Source organism: Hippoglossus stenolepis, chromosome 15 (genome assembly GCF_022539355.2).
Source record: "Hippoglossus stenolepis isolate QCI-W04-F060 chromosome 15, HSTE1.2, whole genome shotgun sequence".
Lineage (NCBI taxonomy): Eukaryota > Metazoa > Chordata > Actinopteri > Pleuronectiformes > Pleuronectidae > Hippoglossus > Hippoglossus stenolepis.
Window position 1 is genome coordinate 18,415,567 of NC_061497.1, and position 23,619 is coordinate 18,439,185.

General features: G+C 41.6%; 2 protein-coding genes and 2 non-coding genes across 6 annotated transcripts in view; 1 reads left to right on the top strand and 3 right to left on the bottom strand.

Annotated features, from left to right (window-relative positions):
• Positions 1-1,699: 1,699 nt before the first annotated feature.
• On the bottom strand, positions 1,700-8,120 carry smyd4 (SET and MYND domain containing 4). The gene is made up of 10 exons (XM_035177688.1): positions 7,902-8,120; positions 7,446-7,590; positions 6,630-6,719; positions 4,461-5,460; positions 3,561-3,812; positions 3,119-3,315; positions 2,857-3,004; positions 2,645-2,761; positions 2,128-2,251; positions 1,700-1,894 (listed from the first exon to the last, which is right to left on the bottom strand). The coding sequence occupies exons 1-10, from the start codon at positions 8,033-8,035 to the stop codon at positions 1,771-1,773; spliced, it is 2,331 nt and encodes a 776-aa protein (XP_035033579.1). The 5' UTR covers positions 8,036-8,120; the 3' UTR covers positions 1,700-1,770.
• A 659-nt stretch (positions 8,121-8,779) lies between these two features.
• On the bottom strand, positions 8,780-8,853 carry trnak-cuu. The gene has a single exon. It is a non-coding gene; the product is annotated as a tRNA-Lys (tRNA).
• Positions 8,854-9,316: 463 nt separating this feature from the next.
• On the bottom strand, positions 9,317-9,390 carry trnak-cuu. The gene has a single exon. It is a non-coding gene; the product is annotated as a tRNA-Lys (tRNA).
• A 564-nt stretch (positions 9,391-9,954) lies between these two features.
• LOC118121934 (replication protein A 70 kDa DNA-binding subunit) overlaps positions 9,955-23,619 on the top strand; it is a 32,674-nt gene continuing 19,009 nt past the window's right edge. Inside the window, exons 1-11 of one of the 3 annotated variants that reach the window (XM_035178216.2) lie at positions 9,955-10,070; positions 10,518-10,565; positions 11,230-11,308; positions 11,479-11,587; positions 11,673-11,764; positions 11,856-11,939; positions 16,932-17,170; positions 17,216-17,301; positions 19,163-19,265; positions 19,384-19,452; positions 22,037-22,229. In XM_035178216.2, coding sequence (XP_035034107.2) covers positions 10,038-10,070; positions 10,518-10,565; positions 11,230-11,308; positions 11,479-11,587; positions 11,673-11,764; positions 11,856-11,939; positions 16,932-17,170; positions 17,216-17,301; positions 19,163-19,265; positions 19,384-19,452; positions 22,037-22,229 — 1,135 coding nt within the window. In that variant the 5' untranslated portion in view covers positions 9,955-10,037. Of the gene's footprint in view, positions 10,071-10,517; positions 10,566-11,229; positions 11,309-11,478; positions 11,588-11,672; positions 11,765-11,855; positions 11,940-16,931; positions 17,302-19,162; positions 19,266-19,383; positions 19,453-22,036; positions 22,230-23,619 lie in introns of all 3 variants that reach the window. The other 2 variants (XM_035178214.2, XM_035178215.2) reach the window with 2 other exon arrangements.

A 23,619-nucleotide genomic window follows, 5' to 3' on the forward strand; every position in this document is an offset into this window, starting at 1 on the left:
AATATAAACAAAACCAAAGTCCAGATTGTGAGTCCAAACTGAAAATCCAAAACTCCACCGTGTCAAAATGAGTCAAACGCAAAGTTTCAAAGACAAATCAAAAGTTCAAAACATAAATTAGGTCAATTCAACAGAAAGTATTTCATAAATTCTTCACAGGAGCCGAATCATGATGTAAAGTGTGTTTTACATTTTAATAAGTTGAATATTGAGGGGTTATAGACATTATTGGTGTGACCTTGGGCTGAAGGAGACTGTTGTGGGCATTTTTCACTGTTTTCTGATGTTTTATAGGCTTCAAGTGATTAATCTAGAAAATAGACAGGAGATTGATAGATGATGAAAATGATTGACTTTGAGGATCTCTGGTTTTCATCAGAGACTCAATAAGCAAGGCAGAACAATCCCTGTGACACCATCATACTCAGTTTACTTCCGGCAGCTCTTCAGTGTCTTCATTTGTTTTGGTCCTGGACCTGCGGCCCCCCCCTGTCACTGAAGTAATCAGCAGGAACTTGCCCTGCGGAGCCTCTGGGATTCCCCGTAAAGACGCCGCTCCTCAGCTGATTTCACCAGCTGCCTCTGAGTTTTTTAGTCTTGACCTTCTGTTTGCACGTGTGCCCGTCTGTCGGATTGGCCGCCCTCCAGATACTGGTGATGTGTTACTGGCAGATGCCTCCGGAGCTCCAGCTGTGATCGAGATTTTATTGTCTTTGCTCCACGTGAGCTTTCCCTCATCCCTGAAAACTAATGAACCTCAGCAGCAGAGCTTTCAATAAGTTTGACTCATTATTTAGATGTTTATGTGGCACACGAGCAAACGTTCCTCTTCTACTAGTTACAGAGAAAGTTATTAATTAATGCTTTGATAGAAGTGGCTCATAAAGACTTTTAAAATAAAGGTATACAGGTCCTGGAGGACACGGGGTGGGCACTGAAGCTTCAGGAGTCACGGCTACATCTTGCTTTTCTGCTGTCCGAGCATGAAATTGAATTTGTCAGTGGATAACGGCTGCCACCTAAAGGTCAGAGGGCCACTGTACGTGTGTGTGGGAGGTGAGAGTATTTGCAGATTGAATGGATTAATTAACTTGCTGCAGTTTAAACAGTTTCTGCAAAAAGCCCAGAGTCATGAAAACGTAGGTCCTTCGGTTTTATTTAGAGAAATACATTTATCCTGGAAGCACCTGGCGGAGAAGTTGCCTCACGCTGCAGGACCACCACTGGAGCATGAAATTGAAATTATTGATGGATACATTCTGACACCAAGAGGTCAGAGTCACGATGAACTGTACGTATACCAGTGGCAGATTGGAAGTTGTGCAGTTACATGTTACTTCCAAACCTGTGTACTTACTCTAAAGTAGTAAGTATATAGTCAGTATAAAACTACTTTTATCTGTACTTTGCATATGCTTATATTAATTGGAAGCTCTGCAGGTTACCATGTCACTTCCAAAACAAATTGCTCTTAAATATGTGCCATATAAAACTATCTTTTTCTATCTTTTCTTTACATCTAATGTAAATAATAAAATATAAGCTTATTAGTGTTTAGTTTGTACATGTTGCATGCACACCAGTATACTTACTTTAAAGTGTTATACTGTATATAACTACCATTATTTATACTTTATCTTTCATGCACTGTAAACAGTATTTACTAACATAACAAAAATAAAAAAGAACATAACAAATGTCAGATAATTTCACAGTTTTATTCAGTTTCACTAAGAATAAGATGTATTGCATAAAACTGTGAGCTGGAGACTAGCCTCGTAGACAGTCCTCCATGGCCTGCAGCTCCTGTAGTTCCGGGCAGTGCGGACCAGAGTGCAGGCGCAGGAGTCTGCTGACCTCGGGGATGAGAGAGAGGGCCGGGCCTCTGGCTCCCCTGGGAGGACGAGACGAGAACAGAAGACCTTTACTGATAATGTCAGTCAAAACAATAAAATACTACAAGTTTTCAAACTGTTGAGTTGTAGACTCGTGTCTAGCTCTTCGCCTTATTAAATCTCATTAAAGGAAATGACTTGGACAGCTGCACTGTGACTACACGCCTCCCATCAGACAGTGGGAAGCGGCGTGCCCTGAAGACTGTCCTCACTGTCGGTACAACTTACTCACCCGTTGAAGTGTAGCTGAGCTAATTTGAAGAGTTGCTGACCCAGTTCAATACTGTCATCTCCGTACTGGGAGCCAATAGCTATGGCGCTGCGCTCCAGATGGGAGGCTGCGTTATCCCAGTCACCTACGAACGACAAAGCAAAGCAGTAAAAATCAGAGCTGCTCATACATCTGGACATGAAGGGTGTCTGAGAATTCTAATATTGGATTTAGCTTAGAAATATGAAATTTTACACATCAGCAGAGATGTCCGTTAATAGTTAAAGTGCATATATATTTTTAAATATAAAATGTTCGCAATGGAGTGGAAGGTTTTCCAAATTTAAATTTAAATTCATATTCAATAACTAGTGCTATCCCATTTGTTGAAATAATTCCAATTTAATTTGTAATCACTTTCCACTAAACTGCAATGTGAGTTTTTTTATCTTTAAAAAAATTAAGTTTGTGTGAAGATGGGGGTGCACTAATCCCATAATGGAGTAGTGCACATGCACATACACATTCATTTCCTCACCCACTGTAGCATATGCTCTGGCCATAGCATCAGCCAGCTCTCCCTGTAGAGGGTGCGTCTCTGCAAGGACTCGTGCAGCCTGACACTGAGTCCTACTCAAGAGTCTCAGAGCCTCATCTGAGGGGAGAATCACATGAAGATGTCACAAAGACCTTAAACTGTATCTATAAACCTAATCAGCATTTGAAATATGGTTTTCCCAGAATTCCCACCTGGCCTCTCTCTCTCCATGAGGTCCACCGCTTTCTCCAGGTCGACTCTGATCTCCTGCAGCATGAGGCTCACTTCAGATGACGACACACGATGACAACAGGACGACTGGGAACACATGAATCCTGTTCCCTTGTCTGCACCGCTTCTCTGAAAATCATAAAATGTTGCAAAAACAATTTAGATGGAAAAGTCAACAGTCGTAAGGTCGATCTTGAAAGAGTAAAAAAACTTTTAAAAAGCAACTTTCAGACTAGCTCATACTTTGAGAGATCCTTTGCACTTGAAACACAGGAGTCCCTCCTCGAGCCGAGTACCTCCACCACCCGACCGCTGCTGTCCGCCCCCCGTACCTCCCTCCTCCTGGGTTCGGCTGCAGGCCTCACACTGACACAGGAAGTAGTACTGTTCCTGCAGGAGATGCTGGCGTTTGCGGGTCACCATCCTGCTGCTGTGAGGACCTGGAGGAGACAGTGAGGACTGGTGAAAGCTGCAAAACTTATACATAAATCAATAAGACGAGAAGAAGGTTATAGAGCCACACAGGAAACTGTAAATAATGATGTGATCATTTCAGGAGATAGAGGTGTAATGTAGTGGTGCTGTAGAATCAGCATGAGCCCTGACAATGGGTTTTCTTTTGCATCAGTTATTCCAAATCTAAAGCGATTTCTTTTCATACACATGCTCAGAATCATTTTCTTACCATAGCAGTGCAGGATCTCTTGTCCTGCATCGATAACTTTGGCTGCTCTGACAGTCACAGTGACTCCGGGCTCAGACACACTCTCACTGAGGTCTGCAGACGGATCCGACCCGGAGGGCTCCACAGCAGCTCCGGTGCTGAACGCCAGGCTGGTGTTGGGACAGCAGGAGTGATTCAGGAGACTAAGAGTTGGGAATATTGCCGTGGCAATACGGATTTCCCTGCGGGACTGCACCGGGGAGTTAGTTGCTCCTGTCAGACGCAAGACATCCAAAAGTAAAAGGTCACCATGTAAGCTGAACAGTTGAAGATGTAATTATTGAAAACGCACAAAATATTTTACTGCCTAGTGGATTGTACCAGATAAGCATGGATACAGTTAGAGTGGTGCTAAGTTAATTCATTCAATAAGTTGATCAACAAATAAATAATTATGATAAATGATTAAAAGTCAAATACATACACTGGTTCTAACTTTTTAATTGTCAAGTTTTCTTAGTTATGATATTAAACTGAATACCTTTGGATTCTGGATTCTTAGTCAAATTACATTTTGAGATTTTATCAGCGAATTGATAAATTCGTTGAATAATATTAATTAATTTAGTGTATAAATGTATAACTAATCTATTATGAAAATAGTTGTTCCTATAGACATAAAAAAAAAATTTAAATACACGTTTGCATAACTATTATCATATTAGAAAGTTAAGAGAAAAAAGATTTAAAACTTTGCACAGTCAAACGCTTTTGCTGAAACTCTGAGTTGATGAGTTTGATCAAAGAATAAACTTAGATTTTTCATTCATGTTTCTCACTTTAACAGTTTTAATTGGTTACAGCAACAAAGTTAAATTTGAAGTCAGGCAGATAACACTGTATCAAATCTGTATACGTTACCTGCATCTTGCAGCGAGACGATCGCCTGGGCGTTACACCTAAGTTGCAGCATGTGCCTCAGAACTGCACTTCCCATCAGCCACAGCTCCGTGCTCCAGTCTGCGTTGCCTCCATCCTCCTCTGGTGCCGCTGGGGGCCCACTGAGGGTCCAAGATGCAGGTGGAGGTCCTGTCTCACTCAGCCTCCGGAAGAGCGTTGCTATGGTAACAGCGTTGAGGAAACGCAGAGCAGGGCTGTGGCGGTTCAGGTGGTGAAGCAGGTGAAACACGCTGAGGTAAGAGTCACCGTAGTGTGAAGCAGCAGGATCGGGTTGATTTGTATAAGTGTCACTCGACTCTGTCCTTGGACCGTCAGGCTCCGACTTTGTGTGCTTGCCTCTGATTGGCTCCCTGGCCGTTTGGATGTTTTTTAACCCCGCCTTCAGCGTTGCCCTTAGTGCGAGCTGTGACATCACACCCATCACCATCAAATCTGCTCCCAGTGGACATTCCCACTGGTGATGTTCCTCCCAGGCATCCTGCTGGCAGTCGGAGGAACAGTATCGGCTGTAACTACACCCGTCACACGGCAGAGGACACAGGGTTTCACTCAAACACCTGTGACAGCGTCGGTGCTCGGTTCCAAACCCTCCTCTCTCTGTCTCCAGCCCTCCTCTCCTCCCCTGCACCTCCTCCACCCCTGGTATGAGGACGCAGCTGTACGGCCTGTCAGTCAGGATCACCTCCCCAGCTGCTATTCCCTGCACAGCCACCAGGTGTCGGCCTTTCTCCGGGCTGAACCCCACCGTAGCTTGAGGACAAATCTCACTCGTGAGAACAGATGGTGCTTCGGCTCTGTCCGGACCTTGGTGATTCTTTGAGGCAGCACCGTGACGATCGTCCTTTTCATCTTGACCTCCAGAGACGTGTTTGAGACACTGTGTGCGACGCTCTTCAAGTTTGTGGAGGAGATGAGAGGGGTAGCCATTCTTCAGGGCTCTGTCAATGTCATTCAGGCAATCCTAAAAAAAACAGACATTCAGGAGTGTGACTCACAAAATTACTTACTTATGAAAAATGATTTTACCCGTAAAATGCTTTAAGTCTAGGACTGAGTATTAATCCAAACCTAAACCAGGAGGCACTGAGCTGAGAAGGCTGAGAAAGGAGGAGTGAATGCTTCTGTCAGACACTAAACAAAGCTGTAAAGACGACTTATAGTTCATACAAATAAGATAGCAAAATATCTAATATTAGATTTTCTGTCACATTATCACTTGCTGTATAAGCAGTTTCAGTCTTTCTGTTATTCAGCCTATACCCTCATTGATATAAACGCTGTGGGAAATTTTATATAAACACTACAACTCATAGATTCCAGAAGAGTTTCAGCACAAACTGAACATTATAAACTTCACACACGAGGAGTTCTGTGTTAGACTGCATTAGTTTTACACTGACCTGCATAATACACTTCTAACTGAGTGCATATTGCAAGAGTGACCAAGTGGAGAATATAATTTAATGTCAATGATGCATGTGAAAAGGTCAGAATCCTGACACTATATTCTAAAATCATTCATTCATGGGCCCTTATTCATGAGTAAAGTACAAACAGCGAGTTGAACCTGTGACATTACTGTGTAGCAGTAATAACACGAGTTATGGTAACATTTCCCTGCAGGATCAGTCAAGTGCCGTTTAAACTGGTCCCTCAATCATGACTCTGGCTGTTAAACATCAGCACAAGCAGAGCTGGTTTAAAACTAATTCCATTGAAACCACAAGTCACACAGTGCTTCATTATTTAACAGGGAAAAACAATACTGATATCAGGAGTGTAGATATCGGCCAATACCGATCTGATACCAGTGTTTTTATTAATTAATAAGTTGTAATCTTTTATTATATAAATAGCTGTACTGAAATGTTATTTATTATACAATCCAAAATGATCATCCACCGCAAGTTGGTAAAACAAAATCTTAAAAATGAACGTTTAAAGCCTTCATATAACTAAATGTACAGGTCCTCAGGAATTTACCTAAATAGATCGCCCCCCCCATGGATCACCCCAAATGTCACAATACCCGAATCCAGCTGTGTGAGTCAGTATCTGATTCTGTGACATCAGCGTGGGATCGGTGCTTCCCCATTATTTGAGCAGAAGTTCAAGATGGCAGCATCTCACCTGGTAGAGCTGCAGGTGGTAGAGGGCAGCGGAGCGGTTGGCGTAGCAGAGAGGCAGCTGCTCTGACCTCAGGGGAGCAGAACAAACGCCCTGTCGACACAGGAGACAGAGACGCTGAGCACTGATGCACAATTACGAAAGGGACAGTTCACCCAAAACAGAGTTGCAGGCAAAGTGACACCTTCTTCAGACGTAATAAAACCACAGATCAGGGGACATTTAGGCTAATGGTGTAAATTACCTCGTTTCAGGTCGAATTTGAATGTCGGGGCTTGGGGACACTTGGGTGACACCACATGAGCAGTTGGAGGAATGTTATGTTTTTTTTCTGTTGTTTTATTACGTCTGAAGAATCTGTCCCCATTTACTTCAATTGTATTGGATTTGGCTGCAACGCTGTTTACCCCTGAAACTCCAGAAGTGTTTTGTGGACTCGAACACTTCCCCCCCCCCATCGGCACAGTGGTGAGGGGATAATGAATGCATTTACATTTTTTGGTGAACTATCCCTGTAAGACTGGGAGGGTTGTCATGTCTGAGGCCTACTGCCATTTAATACACAGTGTATTTTAACATACGATTTTGAAATAGTTTACATATATATAATTTCTTTTACATTATACACAATTTTCTATTATATCAGAACTTTTACTATATTTTCATGACATGAATTCTAATGGATAACTGTACACACTCGTGGAACAAGATTAAAATACAGACATCAGATGGAAATAAAAAGCTAGACGGTATTTTGAAAGATGACTTTTACATCCACGCAGTCTTTGATTGAGGTTTAGTATAAATCTCTCTTTCTACCTGTGAGTAGTGCAGAGCGGCTGCAGTGTAGTCTCTGCTCTTGAAGCTGCAGTTTCCCTTCTCCCTGCACTTGGCTGCTCGCTCTGTGTCCTTCTGCGCTGAGCCTCTGTCACAGATCGACTCCAGAAAGTCCAGATCATCTTGTCTGGAGAACAAGAGACAAGTTTCCATTAATGAGACACAGAGGGAAACTCTCTGTATGGGACTGACAGCTGAACCAGGGTCCTGTTTAAAAAGTGACCCCTGCAGGATTATAAGGGAATAGAAACAAATTCATATAGTTAATTCACTTTGGACAACAGACTGGTGATTATTATAAAAGTGGATCAGGTGGTTTGCTCCAGATCGGTGTCCCCTGAGGACTGACCACAGCAGCAGCTTTTAAACAGTTTAGATAAAAACACACTTTAAAACCTCTAGTGATGGACCACTGTGGTTTTAGCTGCAGCTACTCACGTTGTCAGAGTTGAGGCACATTTAAAAACATCATCTACTTCGACCAGGGATGTAAAACGCTCCCGTGACTCGGGATCGAGCCTCGTCCATTTCTGTGCAACGTGGTCCTGCCACTGGACACAAGGAAGGTCCATGATGAAGACAGACTCGGTAGCGCAGGAGGAACGTGGGAGGTTTATTTTGACTCCGTGTCCCGCCGCTTCTGAAGCGGATGCGTTACAGGAAGTTACAGGGAGTTTCCGACAAGGACTTTCAAAATAAGACGCATGCTGTTCAACACTGACAGCTCAGCAGAGGGAATCAATAGCGCCATAATTAAAGCGATAGTTCACCAAGATACTCATTATCTACTCACCACTATGCCGACGGAGGGTTTGGGTGAAGTGTTTGAGTCCAATAGACACTTCTGGAGTCTCAGGGATAAATAGTGTTGCTGCCAAATCCAATATAATTGAAGTCAATGGTGAAATATTCTTCAACCTTATAAATAAACAGAAAACCACTGCTTGCAAGACAAATGTTTCACGACAATCAAAAAGCTTAAGTATAAAGACAACCTAGGTCTGAGGAGATGATAGAGACAGTTTTGCCCTAAACTTCTTTGACCACATGTTCCGAGAACTAAGCCAGAACCATGTCACATATCTCTTTCACCACAAGATCAAGTAAATCCATATCATGCTTTGGAAAGAGACAAATTGTTGGACTCAATCTAAAACAGGGGCTACTGATCAACTACACATGTTTGATATGTGTGAGAAACCTGTGGAATTTATATGCTCTGATGTTTCATCATTTGAGAAATCATTAAAAACTTTAGTAGAACTAAGACTTGGATGAGCATTCTTGTGCTCAATTCCTTCCCTTAAAAACTCAAACGCCCAACGTGGGGCTCGAACCCACAACCCTGAGATTAAGAGTCTCATGCTCTACCGAACTGAGCTAGCCGGGCTTCTTTCACTGGTTTATCACATCACAACTAAAACATCTGTTTGCAAGACACATGCTTCATGACAAGTAAACAGCTTTAGTCTAAAGACAACCGAGGTTTGAGGAGATGATCAGATCTCAGAGACAGTTTTGCCGTTAACCCTTTTGACCACATGTTCAGTGAACTAAACCAGAACCATGTCACATATCTCTTTCTCAACGAGATTAAGTAAATCCATACCATGCTTTGAAAAGAGATCCAATCCCCTGCGGTTTCCACTCTTTGCTAATCTATAGCATCAAGACAAATTGTTGGTTTCAATCTAAAACAAAAGGTACTCATCAGCAACACATTTTTCATATGTGTGTATGAAACTTGTGGAATATATATGGTGTGATGTTTCCTTGTATCAGGAATCAACTTTAGTAAAACTAATACTTGGATGAGCATTCTTGTGCTCAATTCCGCCCCTTAAAAGAAATAACGCCCAACGTGGGGCTCGAACCCACGACCCTGAGATTAAGAGTCTCATGCTCTACCGAACTGAGCTAGCCGGGCTTTCTACTGTGAAGTCATCAAACCTTATTCAACATCAAAAACAGTCTATGTCTGAGGAAATGATCAGATCTCAGGACCAAACTAAACTTCTTTGACAACATGTGGCGTATTTGTGCAGGTATAAATACAACAAATATAAAAGAAGGAAGTCCATTATTTGCCATGTGAAGTTAAAGTGTGACGATCAGATCTCAGAGACACACTCTCTCTCTCATCATCATCATCATCATCATCATCATCATCATCATCATCATCATCAGTTTTCTCTTCTCTGAGCTTCTTCTGACTTTGTTTCTCTCTCTCTCTCCAACCCACCACCAGTTGAACAAACCTTACCTCTCTCTCTCTCTCTCTCTCTCTCTCTCTCTCTCTCTCTCTCTCTCTCTCTCTCTCTCTCTCATACACACACACACACACACACACACACACACACACACGCGGACACACAAACCCTGACCCAATGTACTCTTTTATTTTGAAGGTAACAACCGGCCACTTCCTGTGTTGTCCTCGTCTCCCTCACGTTTCTGTTTTCATATCGAAAGTAACGTCGCTAGTCTCGCGAGATCACCCGCCCCTTCATCTCGCCTACGCGTAAGCAAAGCTATAAGGTCTGTGCGCGCTGAACGCAGCTTTATCCTGGAGACATGAGTGTAGAACTCACACCGGGGGCCATTGGCGTAAGTGTGAACTTTAATACAATGCAGATAATCTTTATTTCCTCTTAACTCGGTGTTGCCAGGCTGATATTTTAGCAAACGTAGCTCCACCAGCAGAAGCATGCTAGCACTGGTTGCTAACGGGATTTGAAGTGTCAGCTGTTTCTGCAGTTGTTTACAACTTTTAACGGTAAATAACATTGGATTTAAACGATCAGAACTGGGAGAAACAGTGAGTTTCTCTGCGTGTGTGGTAATTAAGTCAACACAGGTTTATTGTATTTGATTCAGTGGATAGAAAACAATCATGATTCCTTAATAGAGTCAAACTAATTAGCTTATGAGCTAATGTTTAGCAGAAAGTTGCTTCACAAAACAAGTGTGTAAGTTTATATTAGCAGTGTGTTAATGTAATCAGACAGAATGAGACAAAGCAGGAGGCTTTAATAAAACTGTTTTGTGTTTTAGATCCTGTTCAGTGGCTCACAGGTCAACAACCCTGTTCTGCAGCTGCTGGTAAGTACGGTTCAAACAATTCATCTGCCAACTCACCCATATTCCATTTAAAACACCACCTCAGAAGGGAAATTCAATGGTTTGACAGGTCGTGGATTACGTGAAGTAGATTGGAGTTTCTGTTTTGGGTTTATGTTGTGGTCACAATAATAACATTTAAAAGGAAAACGTGTAAAAGTCCAATGTTGCTGTAAGGAAGTCTGACTCATTGATTTCACTCGTCCAGTACAACTGAAGACATTAAAAATAATAGCTACCAATGCAATAAATGGATAGTTGGCTCTTTTATTTATCCTAAGGGAAATTTGGGATTGATCTTTATCTTTACTGTCACACTATCAAACTAGAATGGCACTCAGTAGAGCCATACCTCCACCGAGGCCCGAGTTTTGTGTAATCCTGCTCACAGACAAATGTTCAGGGGTGAAATAATAACGTTCTTGGCGATGAAAAAACATAAATGTCCTATAAGTCATAGCATTTAAATATTTGTGTGCTCATGTGACGATTATTTTACATTATTGTATGTTTTCCCTGTGTACACAGGTCAGTTGATAAGTCATCATGGAACAGTGAACTTTCCAGTATTGAGCAAGAGTATCCAGAGATTTTAAAGGGTTGTTGTGTTGTGTATAACATCCTTTGCTTCCTCTGTGTTTGTCAGAGCTTGCGGAGGATCAGTAGTTCCACTGGACCAAACAGGTTCCGGCTTATGATGAGTGACGGTCAACACTCATCAACTTGTGAGTATCTTGCCGTATGTAATGATACATCTCTGGTGTGGTGGCAGTAGACTAATAAATGATTAATTATTATAATTAACAATTATATTTTAGAGGAAAACGGAGATGATGGATGGAGAGTTTTCAGTGGTACATGAATGTATTTGGTTTTGATGTGTTTGTGTACGCAGCCTTCCTGCTGGTCTCGCAGTTAAACAATCTGGCTGAAGAGAACATCCTGGAACCATACTGTGTGTGTATGCTGAAGAAGACCCTCACCAACACTCTGGCGGATGGCAGGTATGTGTTTCTTGTTTCTATCTCCCTCTCCTTTCTATTTGCGGCATGAAATCAGCTTTGTCTTCGTTTTCCACTTGTGTTGCAGGCGTATCGTGGTTGTGATCGCTCTGGAGATCTTGCAGTCGGCTGAGGAAACTGAAGGAAAGATTGGAAGTCCCACTCCATACGGCACAGATGGTATGTTTCTTTAAAAATGTACATCCATGAAGTAAGAAACATTAATAAAAAGCTTCTGCAGGTTCCCTTATGCTCTTTATTCAAATTGCAGATGGATCTCCAGAGAATTCGGCCTCAAGCACGTTGGTGTCTTCATCGGCTGCAGCACCTGGACCCTCCAATGAGAGCAGCAGCAGTGAGTGTGTCATGTTTAACATTTTCTATATGATGTCATGCTTCTGTAAACACGATTCTTTGGTCTCATCAGTCATTAAACATACTTGAAGTGCTGGACTGTGGTAAATCCTCTTTATCCGACTTAAAGGATAATCATTTCAATACCAGTGATTTTCTTGCTTTGGCAAAGCAGCTTCTCATCCACAGCACCAGTTATTAAAGTGAAATCTGATTGCTTTAGCAGTATCAGGTTTTTACAGTAAATAGGCATCATCTGCAAGGCTCCACTTATTTAACAAAAATCTTTGACAGCTAACAAATTGGATGAATGTCTCGCATATTCGTCAAGCACACACTTATTGATTGCTACACTTACATTCTAGATAATATACCAAGATTATACAACAGTTAATCCTTTGGTTTCCATAAACACAAGAGCAGCATGAGGTTGATGCCGATTCAAATCAATGAAGATAGTCTTAGAGTGATTTAGTTTCTAATAGATCTGGTTTTTAAAGCAGCAGCACCCATGGAGAATTGACAGAAGCACAAAAACAACTGTATGCTTAAGCTTTTCAAAGCCTTTATATAAAATATTGAGATATCTCAATAAATCATTTTAATCCTTAGGTTCATGGGTATTACATTATATAGATTAATACTTATTTCCTCTAAACCTGTTCTATTTCTTTATTTAGTAGTAATATGCACTGGATACCTGAATAGTTTTGTTGACTAGAGGTTACTAATTGAACTCTATTCTGCAGTCATGCAGAAGGAGCTCTTGGAAAGTTGTGCTTACATATATAATAATATGAAGTCAGGGATAAAGTAGGGATCATTTAAAATAAATATCTAAGGTAAGAACTAACTGAGTTTTGCCCCAGTTATTTTTGAGAACATTTAAATTTGAAAAACGTATCTCACCAGCAGAGGGAGCCATGTACCCTTTGAAGGAGGACTGCTGATAAATGATGTGCTGCTCTCTCACTGGTTCTTCTCAGTGTTGTTGTTCTGCAGACATAGTTTTGCACCCGCACATTCCTTGTTGTTCATTTTTCAGACACTTCAACGTGTTGGATAAAGAAAGTTGTTTTCAATCCTCTAATATTCATTGGACTTTAGTGTTCACAGGCTGTGGTCTAAGTGTGGGTTAAGAGCAAAATGAAACAGGATCAGGTCCAATGCTACGTTAATGGAAAATCACAATTCCTTCAGATCAAGTTTCTTTTTTTCAAATTACACTTTTATCATTAATACTGCTCAGCTATCAGAGAAGAAAACAATTTGTTATCGAATAGCCATTGTGGCTGGTAGAGTTAATAACTCGCTGTTTCACTGTTTTACAACCAAACAGATTTTTATAACAGAGTAGGAACCCCCCCCCCAAATAACGTTTGGTTTCCTGCCAAAGCGACTGGTGCCATGTATCATGCCTAAAGTAGTCTGTGTTTTATCGCAGCTTCTTTTATTAGCTTAGCCTTTGTTTCACTCAGTTGTTTTATAGCAACGAGCGCTCATAGCATCAACATTGATTTTGTTGTGTGGCAGAAATGTACCCAATAGTCCTCCTCCATGGAGGATGTAGGCAAGTGGGTGGATAATGAGCACTTGCTATATATTGTGTGTTTGTGCATGCGTAGGTGTGTGTCCGTATGTGTGTGTTGTGACTGGGGGAGCTTGTGTGGGCCGATGGCTCCTCGAGTTCATGGTTTCATGAATATTGTGTTGTGGACTGAATCCCCACGTAGCTGAGCACAGACGGCGGGAGAGGGAAAAAAGTCGGCAAAGAAGAGGCTCTGCATTAAGTCTTCATCAGACTCTATCCTTATTATATCCTCTGATCCATGTTACCTCAGAGATCCCGCCAGATACAGGAAACCTGCTGCTCTGTTTAATTGTTCTGTTGATGAAATGGCCCTGCATTCCTCTGTAGAGCCCAAACTGAACCGTATGCATAACATTTAGAAGTGTTTTCTCTGGCGCAATGCAGCCAAGTGTTTGATTACTTCCCAACTTTTTTGTAAATTGCATTTTCAGGAAGAAGGTACAATTGTGTGCATTCACAGAATTGCTTAATGCTACACATTTCCAATGAGCTGTGGGTGACGCAGTGGTTATAGGGACATTGCTGTTGTGTTGGAGGATCTGGGCTCAATCCTCTGTAAAGACTTCACTCCTCGCTTCCTTTACTCATGTCTCATCCTCGTGTCTCAGCTCCTGTCAGTAGGTTTGCTCGAGAGAGAGCTCAAATGCGAGAGGGTATAGAATTTCTGCATTTCTATAGTGCTTTTCTCAACCTCGGAGCTGTTAAACTACAAGTCTACACACACACACACACACACACATACACCCACATTCATTACAGCGCTCTTATACCATTCACAGATGACACAGACAAAATTCTTAGTTTGGTGTCTTGCCCAAGGACACTTAAACACGCAGGGATCGAACCCCCAACCATCTGGTTAGTGGACGCCCTCCTGAGCCTCAGCCGTCCAGTGCATATGATTCAGGCTCAAGCTTGATTTTAGAGGACAAATAATAACTGCCCGATCAGCTGAAGAAGCATTTTCTCTGAATTAGTCTCGAGCCACCTGAAGCAGAAAATAAGAAAAAGAAGAAGAAAACATCGGTCAAAGACTTCAGATTAAACATTTAATAATTTGTGTTCCCTCTGAAGACATGAAAAACAGTACAGCCGTCACCGGTGCTGTTTTATTTCTACAAAAACTGTCACAATATTGCTGTTTCTACAACCGTCCATCTGTCCACTGACCAATCGCTGAACAGATTCTGACTGAAGCTGTGTTGCAGTCTAGTTCAAAATAACTTCCACACAATGTAAACCTTTGATTCCTCCCTCCCTCGCTCCCTGTCTCCTCCAAGATGAACATCAGGACTGGAATTTTCCAGTTCAAGGGCTGCAAGACGGAGGAGGAAGCATAGTTAACTGAATGAAAAGCACTCCGCCATAGTCAGTTTTATAGCGACCTCTGACATTCTCGGAGTGGGTGGATGTGATCAGAGAACCTTTATCTTCAGGTGATAGCATTTGATGGTGTTTGAGCTTGTCAGCCACAAGTGACATTTAACTTCCTCTATTTAAAGAACATCAATATTCGAGTCACAATATCAATATTCTGAAATAACAGGCAAAAAAACTGTCTTTAAGCAGTAGGTGTCGAGTCACAGGTCATGACATCATGCCACCGCCGGTTCTGTTACCATTTAAATATTCATCAGGAGCCATCACTTAAAATAGACTAAAGTCAAACTGCTTCGCGGATGATATTTAAATTCCGTTGAGATCTGCACTCGCTGAAGTGCGGTTAAAAAAATATTCATTATTCATCAGTAACCGTTCTCTGCAGGTTTCCTTTGTACTCACAACTCTTTCTCTCTTCTCCTCTGTCTCTCCACAACCCAACAAACACTCGCACGCTGTGTCTTATTCACTTTCTCTTTTTATTGCTTTATTCACGTCTGTATGTTTTCTTTGTGTCTCTACCTACAGGGTCCTCACCACCAAGCAGGCTTTACAAACAGGGGCTGTTGAATACGTTATTGGCATACACATTAGGAGCCCGTGCTGATCTTAATCGCAAAAAATGAGGATCCTTGATAAAGCTCTGTGCACCTCACTGTGCTCCGCTCCCCCTCCACCCATCCCCGCCACCTATTATCTCTCCTTCTCTTCTTTCGCGACCAGCTCCTTCTTACACTCCATCCAGAAAGCGTGTGCATGAATATTGATGTTAATTACCCCGCGCCTGAAAATAGCTGTTCAACCTGTGATTTTCCCCAAGGAATTTGTGCAACACACACACACACACACACACAGAAGAACACACCCCCAAAGGAGGATATCATAGAGGTGCATTTCCTGTTCACCAGCATATGAGCTTAAATCAGGGGAGGGACTCTCTGTGGAATTACATCTTTTATCGCAGACAGTTCTTCACCCCCCCAAACGCTGTCGTTCAGTGGGGCAGGGCACTCGTGCAAAAATTAGGCCTTACATAAAAACATTCTGGTAACAGCTAACTGTCTGGTCTGAATCACTGCTGGGGGGGCTGATACTACTTCATTGTGGGAGGTGAGATAAAACCTTGTGATTCTGTGGGCTGGACAAACTGTTCAAGTTTTCTAGCTTTGCCATTTGTAAAAAGAAGCAGAAAGAAAGCTGAGTTGTTCTTTTAAAAACAAAAGGGACGTTATTCTAAACTTTTAAAGTTTTTCTGTTGCTAATGTCAAAACAAGGTGGATGTCTTTGGTTAAGACTAGTATTTACAGGAATCGGTCTGGTGTGTTATTGGCCACAAGACTGCTATTCTGATAACTAATCCTAATATTTTTCTTTCGTATGACTGAAAGTAAAGTTAATATGAATTTAACGTATTACTCGAGAGGAAAAACACATTGAAATACAGTGGCACAGACTGATGTTAACAGAGAGTCACTCTGCAGAGAGGTCTGTAGGGGGAGTTTAACTTTCTCAGGTATTTTATGATTTTGGCAGCAGCTCTCACGATCAGATAACAGAACTACCATTTATATTTTAGAACTAATGAAATATGTTCATCCGGGGGTTTAATTAAAGTTTGTGCTGCCTCATGGCAAACGGGTAGATGCTCTGCTGGTTACAGATCAGTGACAGCCGGTAAATTTGTCAATGTCAGAGACTGTTTTTCTTCACTTTGAGGTATTATCTAATGTATATCTCGTTAAGACACAAATGTTCTTGCCTTCATAATAACCCTAAGCCTAAGGTAACATCTTCACAGTGTGTGTTATATTTGACCCCACAAAAAAAAACAAATAGTGCAAAACCCAAAGATATTCAACATAAAAAGATAAAATACAAAAATGAGAAACTTTGGAGAGTCAATAACTACAAAATATTTGGTATTTTTGCTTTGTCAACCAATACATTTACTTACTAATCTTGCAGCACAATTAAAATGTCATCTGTGGAATTTGCCTGTAAGTATTTCACTTTGTTTCCAAGCAGAGTATTCTCCTCCCCGAGGCAGTGGAAGAGGTTTTGTGGGGACATCACCCATGAAGGCCTCACCCATGATGGCCTCACCCATGAAGGCTTCACCCATGAAGACATCACCCATGATGGCCTCACCCATGAAGGCCTCACCCATGAAGGCCTCACCCATGGAGACATCAACCATGATGGCCTCACCCATGAAGGCCTCACCCATGAAGACATCACCCATGACAGCCTCACCCATGAAGTTTTCGCCCATGAAGACGTCACCTATGAAAGCTTCACCCATGAAGTTTTCGCCCATGAAGGCTACAAGCTCTTCTCCAGGTTCTTCAACAAAAGTGATGCCTATTGAAACCCTCCACCCCTACCAAAGCAGGTAAGTGTGTGTGTGTGTGTGTGTTTTTGCATGTGCCTGCTTTCACATACATCTATAGTATTTTTAAGAGATTTCAAAAACAAATTTATTTCGGCAGTGGATAGTTCTTTCGTGTATTTCCTCTCTAACTCCAAGCAAAGTCTTTAGTGTGCACGTTATTCACGATGTTATTTTCCTTTGCCTGCGTTTCCCCTTGTGCTCATTCATCACCTCGACTATTTCCCCTCATGCTGTGCTTTCTGTTTGCTGCCATTTCTTACTGCCACTTTGGGGCATGTGGGTATATGTCGTTGTATGCGGCTGTGTGGATTTGTGCGTGTGCGCGTTGATCAGCCCATTTGCATGGAAATGGAATGAAATGGAATGAGCGATCTTGCCTCAGAAACTGACACTTAAATAGCAGGTACTGCTGGGTCTTTTTGATTTGCTGCTGAGGTTTTCTGTTATTTGAGCCCGTGGGGATTTGACCAACCACCCGTTTTTTTCACCCACATCCTTCCCTCTTACAATTTCCTCTCCTCCTCCAGGGTCAAATTTTACTGCAGTTTCTTCCCCTCTTTCTTCTTATCATTTCATTAGGCTTATGTCTCTGCCTCTGACCTTAAAGTTGAACCACAGAAAGACAAAAGCACAGAAATGCCAAGATGTAGTTGTCCAGATTGGAGTAAAGTTACCCTGTCAACTCTCCCTCTATGTTTAGGCTCTGATAACGTGGCCTTGTTTGAAATTGCACGCTGTAAAGATAACTGCGCCTGCAGGTGCTGTAATAAACTGATGACTGTTCTAACTTTGATGTTGGGGAGTACCTACAGTGAGTAAAAATGGATGACTTCAGCAGCGGTGGTTCTTCTGCGTGCAGTTGTGTTAAATGAAAAGAGCCGGTGTGTGTTTGTGTGTGACAAGTGCTACATACAGTAGATTATATGACGACGATTTGTATGTGCACGCGGTCCTTTATGGCCGTTTACATGGCTTTCTCATTCCTTTCTGCTGGTATTAAGTAATAGCATCTAGAGAAGACTATAATTGGCTTTTGGCTGCCATAAACCTTGGTGGAGCAGTCTTATCCATACTGAGCAGGGAATGGGGTTCACTCTGGGCCAGCAGCTGCTCTCATGATAGGGGATTTAATTGCAGGCAAAGTTATGGTATGAATATCCTCCACTGCACAATTATCAACGCAGTCAAAAAGCTCACTGCTGCATAAACTGCCGAGCTTGGCTGGCTGTTGTTAAAAACGGAAGGAGAGGCACATTTTAAATGCATCCTGGAGTTGGAAGATGTACAACACCTAGTTCACTCTTTGAAAAAGAAAGTTGTTCGATGTTTTCTTTTTGTTTTTCTTTCAAGGAACTTTAAAAAGACGGAAAAAGACACTCGTCCAATTTCCTCGGGAATTGTTCTGTTGCGCTGTTGTGTTACACATTGGTGACTGATGTGAGCCGAGCTTGGATGCTCATTAAGAAAAAAGATTTTCAAAGTGTCTCTGCAGCAGTCTTCTCTGTTTGTTCTGACCTTTAGACCACAACTGCTAGTTCACTTGCACATAACTGTGTTGGTCAAAGAGAACCTTTAAAATGTATTTATTAACAAGTCTATGCTTTATATTTAGTGGTCTTTTTGCATATACACAACAGAAATCGGATTCAATTTCGAATATCTAAGTTTTCCCTATCAGCAAATTAATAATATCAAGGTCATTTTAAATTAAAGTGTTTTTTAATTTAAATTGTTGACTTTTTATCGACTGTTTTTTCCTCCAGAGTATTTTATAGCATGTTGTGTGATTTCATTTTTGTTGACATATACTTTGCACGTTCTGATTTAGTATTGCTCATGTCTACCCTGTGTGTATTCCTAGGTGGACTATCAGAGCCCGAGTTACCAACAAGTCCCAAATCCGCACCTGGAGTAACTCTAGAGGAGATGGCCATCTCTTCTCCTTTGATATAGTGGATGAGAGTGTGAGTAGAGGAGTGGAGAGGTCTAAATATCTCTTTATTGTCAACATATGTCACACATGGCTGTTTTTCTTTTTATTAATGCCACAAAATGTCTTTAATGAAATGTGCTGGTCAACAGGGGGAAATCAGGGTCACAGCATTCAACAAGGAGGTGGACAAGTTTTTCCCTTTAGTGGAGCAAGGCAAGGTGAGCAAGTCCCACTCCCACATATCCATCTACACTTTAGGCGATAACAGTCTCTTGGAAAGCTCACAAAAACGATAACGTCTGCATGCACTTTACCCAGGATGGCTGGAAGCTGCAAGTAAATGTTTTACTAGCATTACTTCGAAAGGAACACAGCCGCCTTAGTTATTAACTCAAGACTCATTTTGTCAAGAGCAAGGCAATATCTTAAGGATACAATGAATTCACAGACAACTTGCAGACTAAGCCTCAGTCACAGACATCCATTTTGTATCCACATAGTGTCGCAAACAAGTGTATCATTTGTAAAGTAGTGTCTAATAAACCGCTTCTGCAAAATCCCCCATGCCTGCTGGTCTTCTGTCCAATCACTGAGCCATAGGCAAGTAGTTGAGGATTTTGTGGAAGGGATTTATTTAGTCATATTTTACTGAAATATATGTGTTTGAGACATATTGAGCAGTTGGGTGGATAATATTTTATTGTTTTGCTGTTGTTAAAATGTCTGGCAGGCTGTGTTCTCTGTGGAGTATGCATATAACGTTTGTCTCTCAAGCTGCTATCAGAACTGCACTGGACTTCGCAGATCCTCCGTATTTTCTCCGGAGGATGTGCATGTGCGAACGCAAATTTCCGAGTGTTTTTACGGACTTTACCTGCCTGACCCCCTAGTATAAAGTCAGGGGATCTCCGCTGGCTTCAGTGTTTCAGACTGTGGGGCTTTTGTGATTGATACAGAGATAATATCTTTTGATCCTGTAAGATATGAAAGGATAGGTTTTGGTTTTTAACTCTCTTTACACAATACTCACATTTCCTTTTGCAATTTGATGGAATGAATGGTCATTGTAATCATTCTCTCCACACCAGCCGTGAAGAAACCTCTTCATTGTGAGAAATGGGGGAACAAAACCCACAGTCCTCATCGTGTGCAAAAATACATTCTTAAGTTTAACCAGTCAGACTAAAGTCTAATTATGTCTCTGTCCCAGAAATGTAACTCCCAAGGATGCGTCCTTCAGTTGTGTCCTTCACTTCACCTTAAATTTCACTTCACCGCAAATTTAGTACAAAGAAATGAAACTTAAGAAGGTACTGACATGATTATATATGTTTTTAAAAAATGGTTCAATTTCTTTTCTCGGCTGCCAGTCCAGTGGAAATCCATAAGGAGCCAGTTAAACTCTGATCCACTGGTCAAATGAGCATGTGAGGAAAAAATGTTGTGTTGACACGAGTGTGTTTGTGTTGGAGCAGACAACACAGTGAGAGGCAGACAGAGCAGAGGGGTCTGAACTTTACGAATTGTCAAATATTCAGCAATGGAAAACAACTTAGACTTCCAGAGGCTTCTTTGTCTTAGTTACAGTTTCACTGCACAAGGGGAATGATCAATATCTCTCACAACATGTGGATATTGTATCTATCTAAGATCAGAAAGTGGCTAATAAGAGCTAATACGTATGAAACTTTTAGCCAAAACACTTGGCGGAAGAGTCTCGGAGGCAGACATTGCTAATAGTATCATCTTTCGACCAGAGGACCCTGGTTCAAGACCTCATGTCAGAAAGCATCTGCATCCCTGTCCCTTAAATAAGAAATGTATTGCCTACCACCTCAAGCTGCTGTTTCATAACTGACAATGATGGTGACCTCTGACCCGGCTGCAAACCAAACAGAATTTCATACAAAACTAAAGTACAATAAAAACACCATTAGTTGACAAAAGATAAAGTTGAATGTAAGATTGAGGTGTATAGATACACGATGACACAGTGAGAAAGCAGATTACAGATGTCACCAGTCTCAGTGACAAACCCTCAGAACAGGCGCTTTGCATGTTCCCCCTCTATCTATGCAGTTGCAGCCAGGTAGAACACATGTTAAAGCCCACGCTCAATTCAGTCTGTCCCACAGAGCTTAATGACTCAATTAACCCCGGCCATCATTTCGTTAGTTGCACTGATTCAGGTATCAGCAACTGGCAGTGACTCCCAACGCAGCCCCAGATCCAATTTGTGCCCTCTGCCCTTCAAAGATAAATAAAGGGATGAATCTGTCTTCCCTTCGTGGTCTGATTATTGACGGAGAGCGAGTTGGTGTGACTGGCTCTGACTGGCCCCAATGCTTATCACATTAGTTTCATGCTCCTATCTTTGTGTGGGGTAAATCAGAGAGAAGTGAAGGGGAGAGAGTGGGCCACAGATACAAACTGAGACAGAGAGAGAGAATGATAATGGATGGTGAGCTGGAGGAGTAAATGAAGAAGTGTGCCCTGCAGATCCAGTTTAAATTGTACTGTTTAGCACACTTGCTCACAGCAGCTGCTTATTTTCTGGTAAATTAGAGAAGTGATGGGGCTGATATGACACCACATCTTAAATGGACTTGAAGGGTTTTTTCATTCCTATTAGGAGGTTTTGGGGAAACGCAAGTTTTGTTGTAATAACATTTCCTTGGCAGGATCAATAAAGTGGTCGCTCGATTGGATCAGTCATAGTTGCTCCGGATTTATGGGAAATAACCATTTTGATTAGGTGTAATTGTACGACGCCATCACACCTCATTCATCTGTTCCCTACAGGTGTACTACATCTCCAAGGCTACGCTGAAGGTGGCCAACAAGCAGTACACCACAGTGAAGAACGAGTATGAGATGAGCCTCAATGCCCAGTCGTCCATTGTGTTGTGTGATGACAGCCAGGGAGTCCCCGCACTGCACTGTGACTTTGTGCCCATCGCCGAGCTGGAAAACAGAGAAAATGACGCCATCGTTGGTAAGACAAGTTCATCTAATTTCTACATTTCATACACCAATAAAAGAGAAATTAAACAGTGAGTGAGCAGGTACGGTCTCAAGTCAATTGGGACTCCATCTGAGGAGCTAAATATTCAATCACAAATCACAATCAAATCCCCAAAACGTTTACAATCATCTAATCGAGAGATATGTGTCAAGCCAATGACTTTCTGTGTTCAGATATAATGACTCACTCCGTCTCCAAACCTTGTGAATATCGACTGAAACAGGGTGTTAATGAGAGATTCAGTGATTGTGAGAACCAAGAATCAAGAAGTGTGGCACATAGGTCCCGTCAGGTGAAGTTTGTGTGATGAAGAGAACTGTCAATCTTTTGCACCTCAAGTTACTTGGTGTCGTTAAGTCCTCTTAAATGATGATTTTTGTCTACAATATTTGTTTATTCACATATCAACGCCCCTAAAATGTCAATATACTCTAAAGCAACCTGCTCTGCTCTATGTGTTGGAAGTTTTAACTCACAAAAACGTTTCCCTCCTGCCACAGAGCTTCAGGTCCTGCCGTCAGAAACAGAAAACAAGTTCTGGGGTGTTGGTTTAGAGCAAGGGGACCTGAGACAATAAGGAAATATAAATAGTACAGCTGTCATTGACGTCATCAGAGCAGCACAACACAACGATGGCACAGAAATGAGTGATTGTTCTGACATGACATAGTTGCTCAAAGATGTCTTTCTTCTGCAAAGTGGTCCATGACTAATGTGAGAGGCAATCGGGGAGATGTGACAATCATGTAGCTGTTAGATGAGAGAATATTACAGCCTAAAGTCTTATATACAGATTGTCAGGTGCAGCTGAGGACTTTACTTGACAGCTACCTCCGTAAAGACCCGAAGGCAAATGTTGGGTTGAGAGAATTTTCCAACAACTACTGAACTGTATAGGTTTGTTTACCTTTTAAATGCCAATAAAATCAACATATGAAAATCTTCTCAAACCATGATGATGATAATTATGTGAGCACCCTGAGGATTTAGCAATAATTTTGTGTAAATTACAATTCCTAATTTATTCAGATTAGTTTGGCATTATGACTTCAGGTGAAAATTGTGTTTATCTCTGTGGAGAGAGTCAGAATATCCATACATGACTGGTACAGCAGGTTTGGACCATTTGGGAATTGTGTTCGTTCTCATGACAAAAACTGATGAATGACACAAATTCTTGTAAATCACTGGTATGTGTCTGTTGAGCAATCATGACATTTCACCTTGTTTTGTTTTTTTATATAAAAAAACTCATTAAAAACATCAATGTGTTAAGAACTATCAATAATGACAGAAACCATATTTGAGAAAAACTTATTTGACGTGTACTTTGCCTTTTTAGTTTGGCCCATGTCCCATC

Coding starts and splice junctions, on each gene's coding strand:
- smyd4 (XM_035177688.1), bottom strand. CDS start 8,035: ATGGACCTTCCTTGTGTCCAGTGGCAGGACCACGTTGCACAGAAATGG. Junction 3,316..3,560: donor AGAGATCCTGCACTGCTATG/GTAAGAAAATGA, acceptor TGTCTCCTCCAG/GTCCTCACAGCAGCAGGATG. Junction 2,762..2,856: donor CATGGAGAGAGAGAGGCCAG/GTGGGAATTCTG, acceptor TTCTCCCCTCAG/ATGAGGCTCTGAGACTCTTG.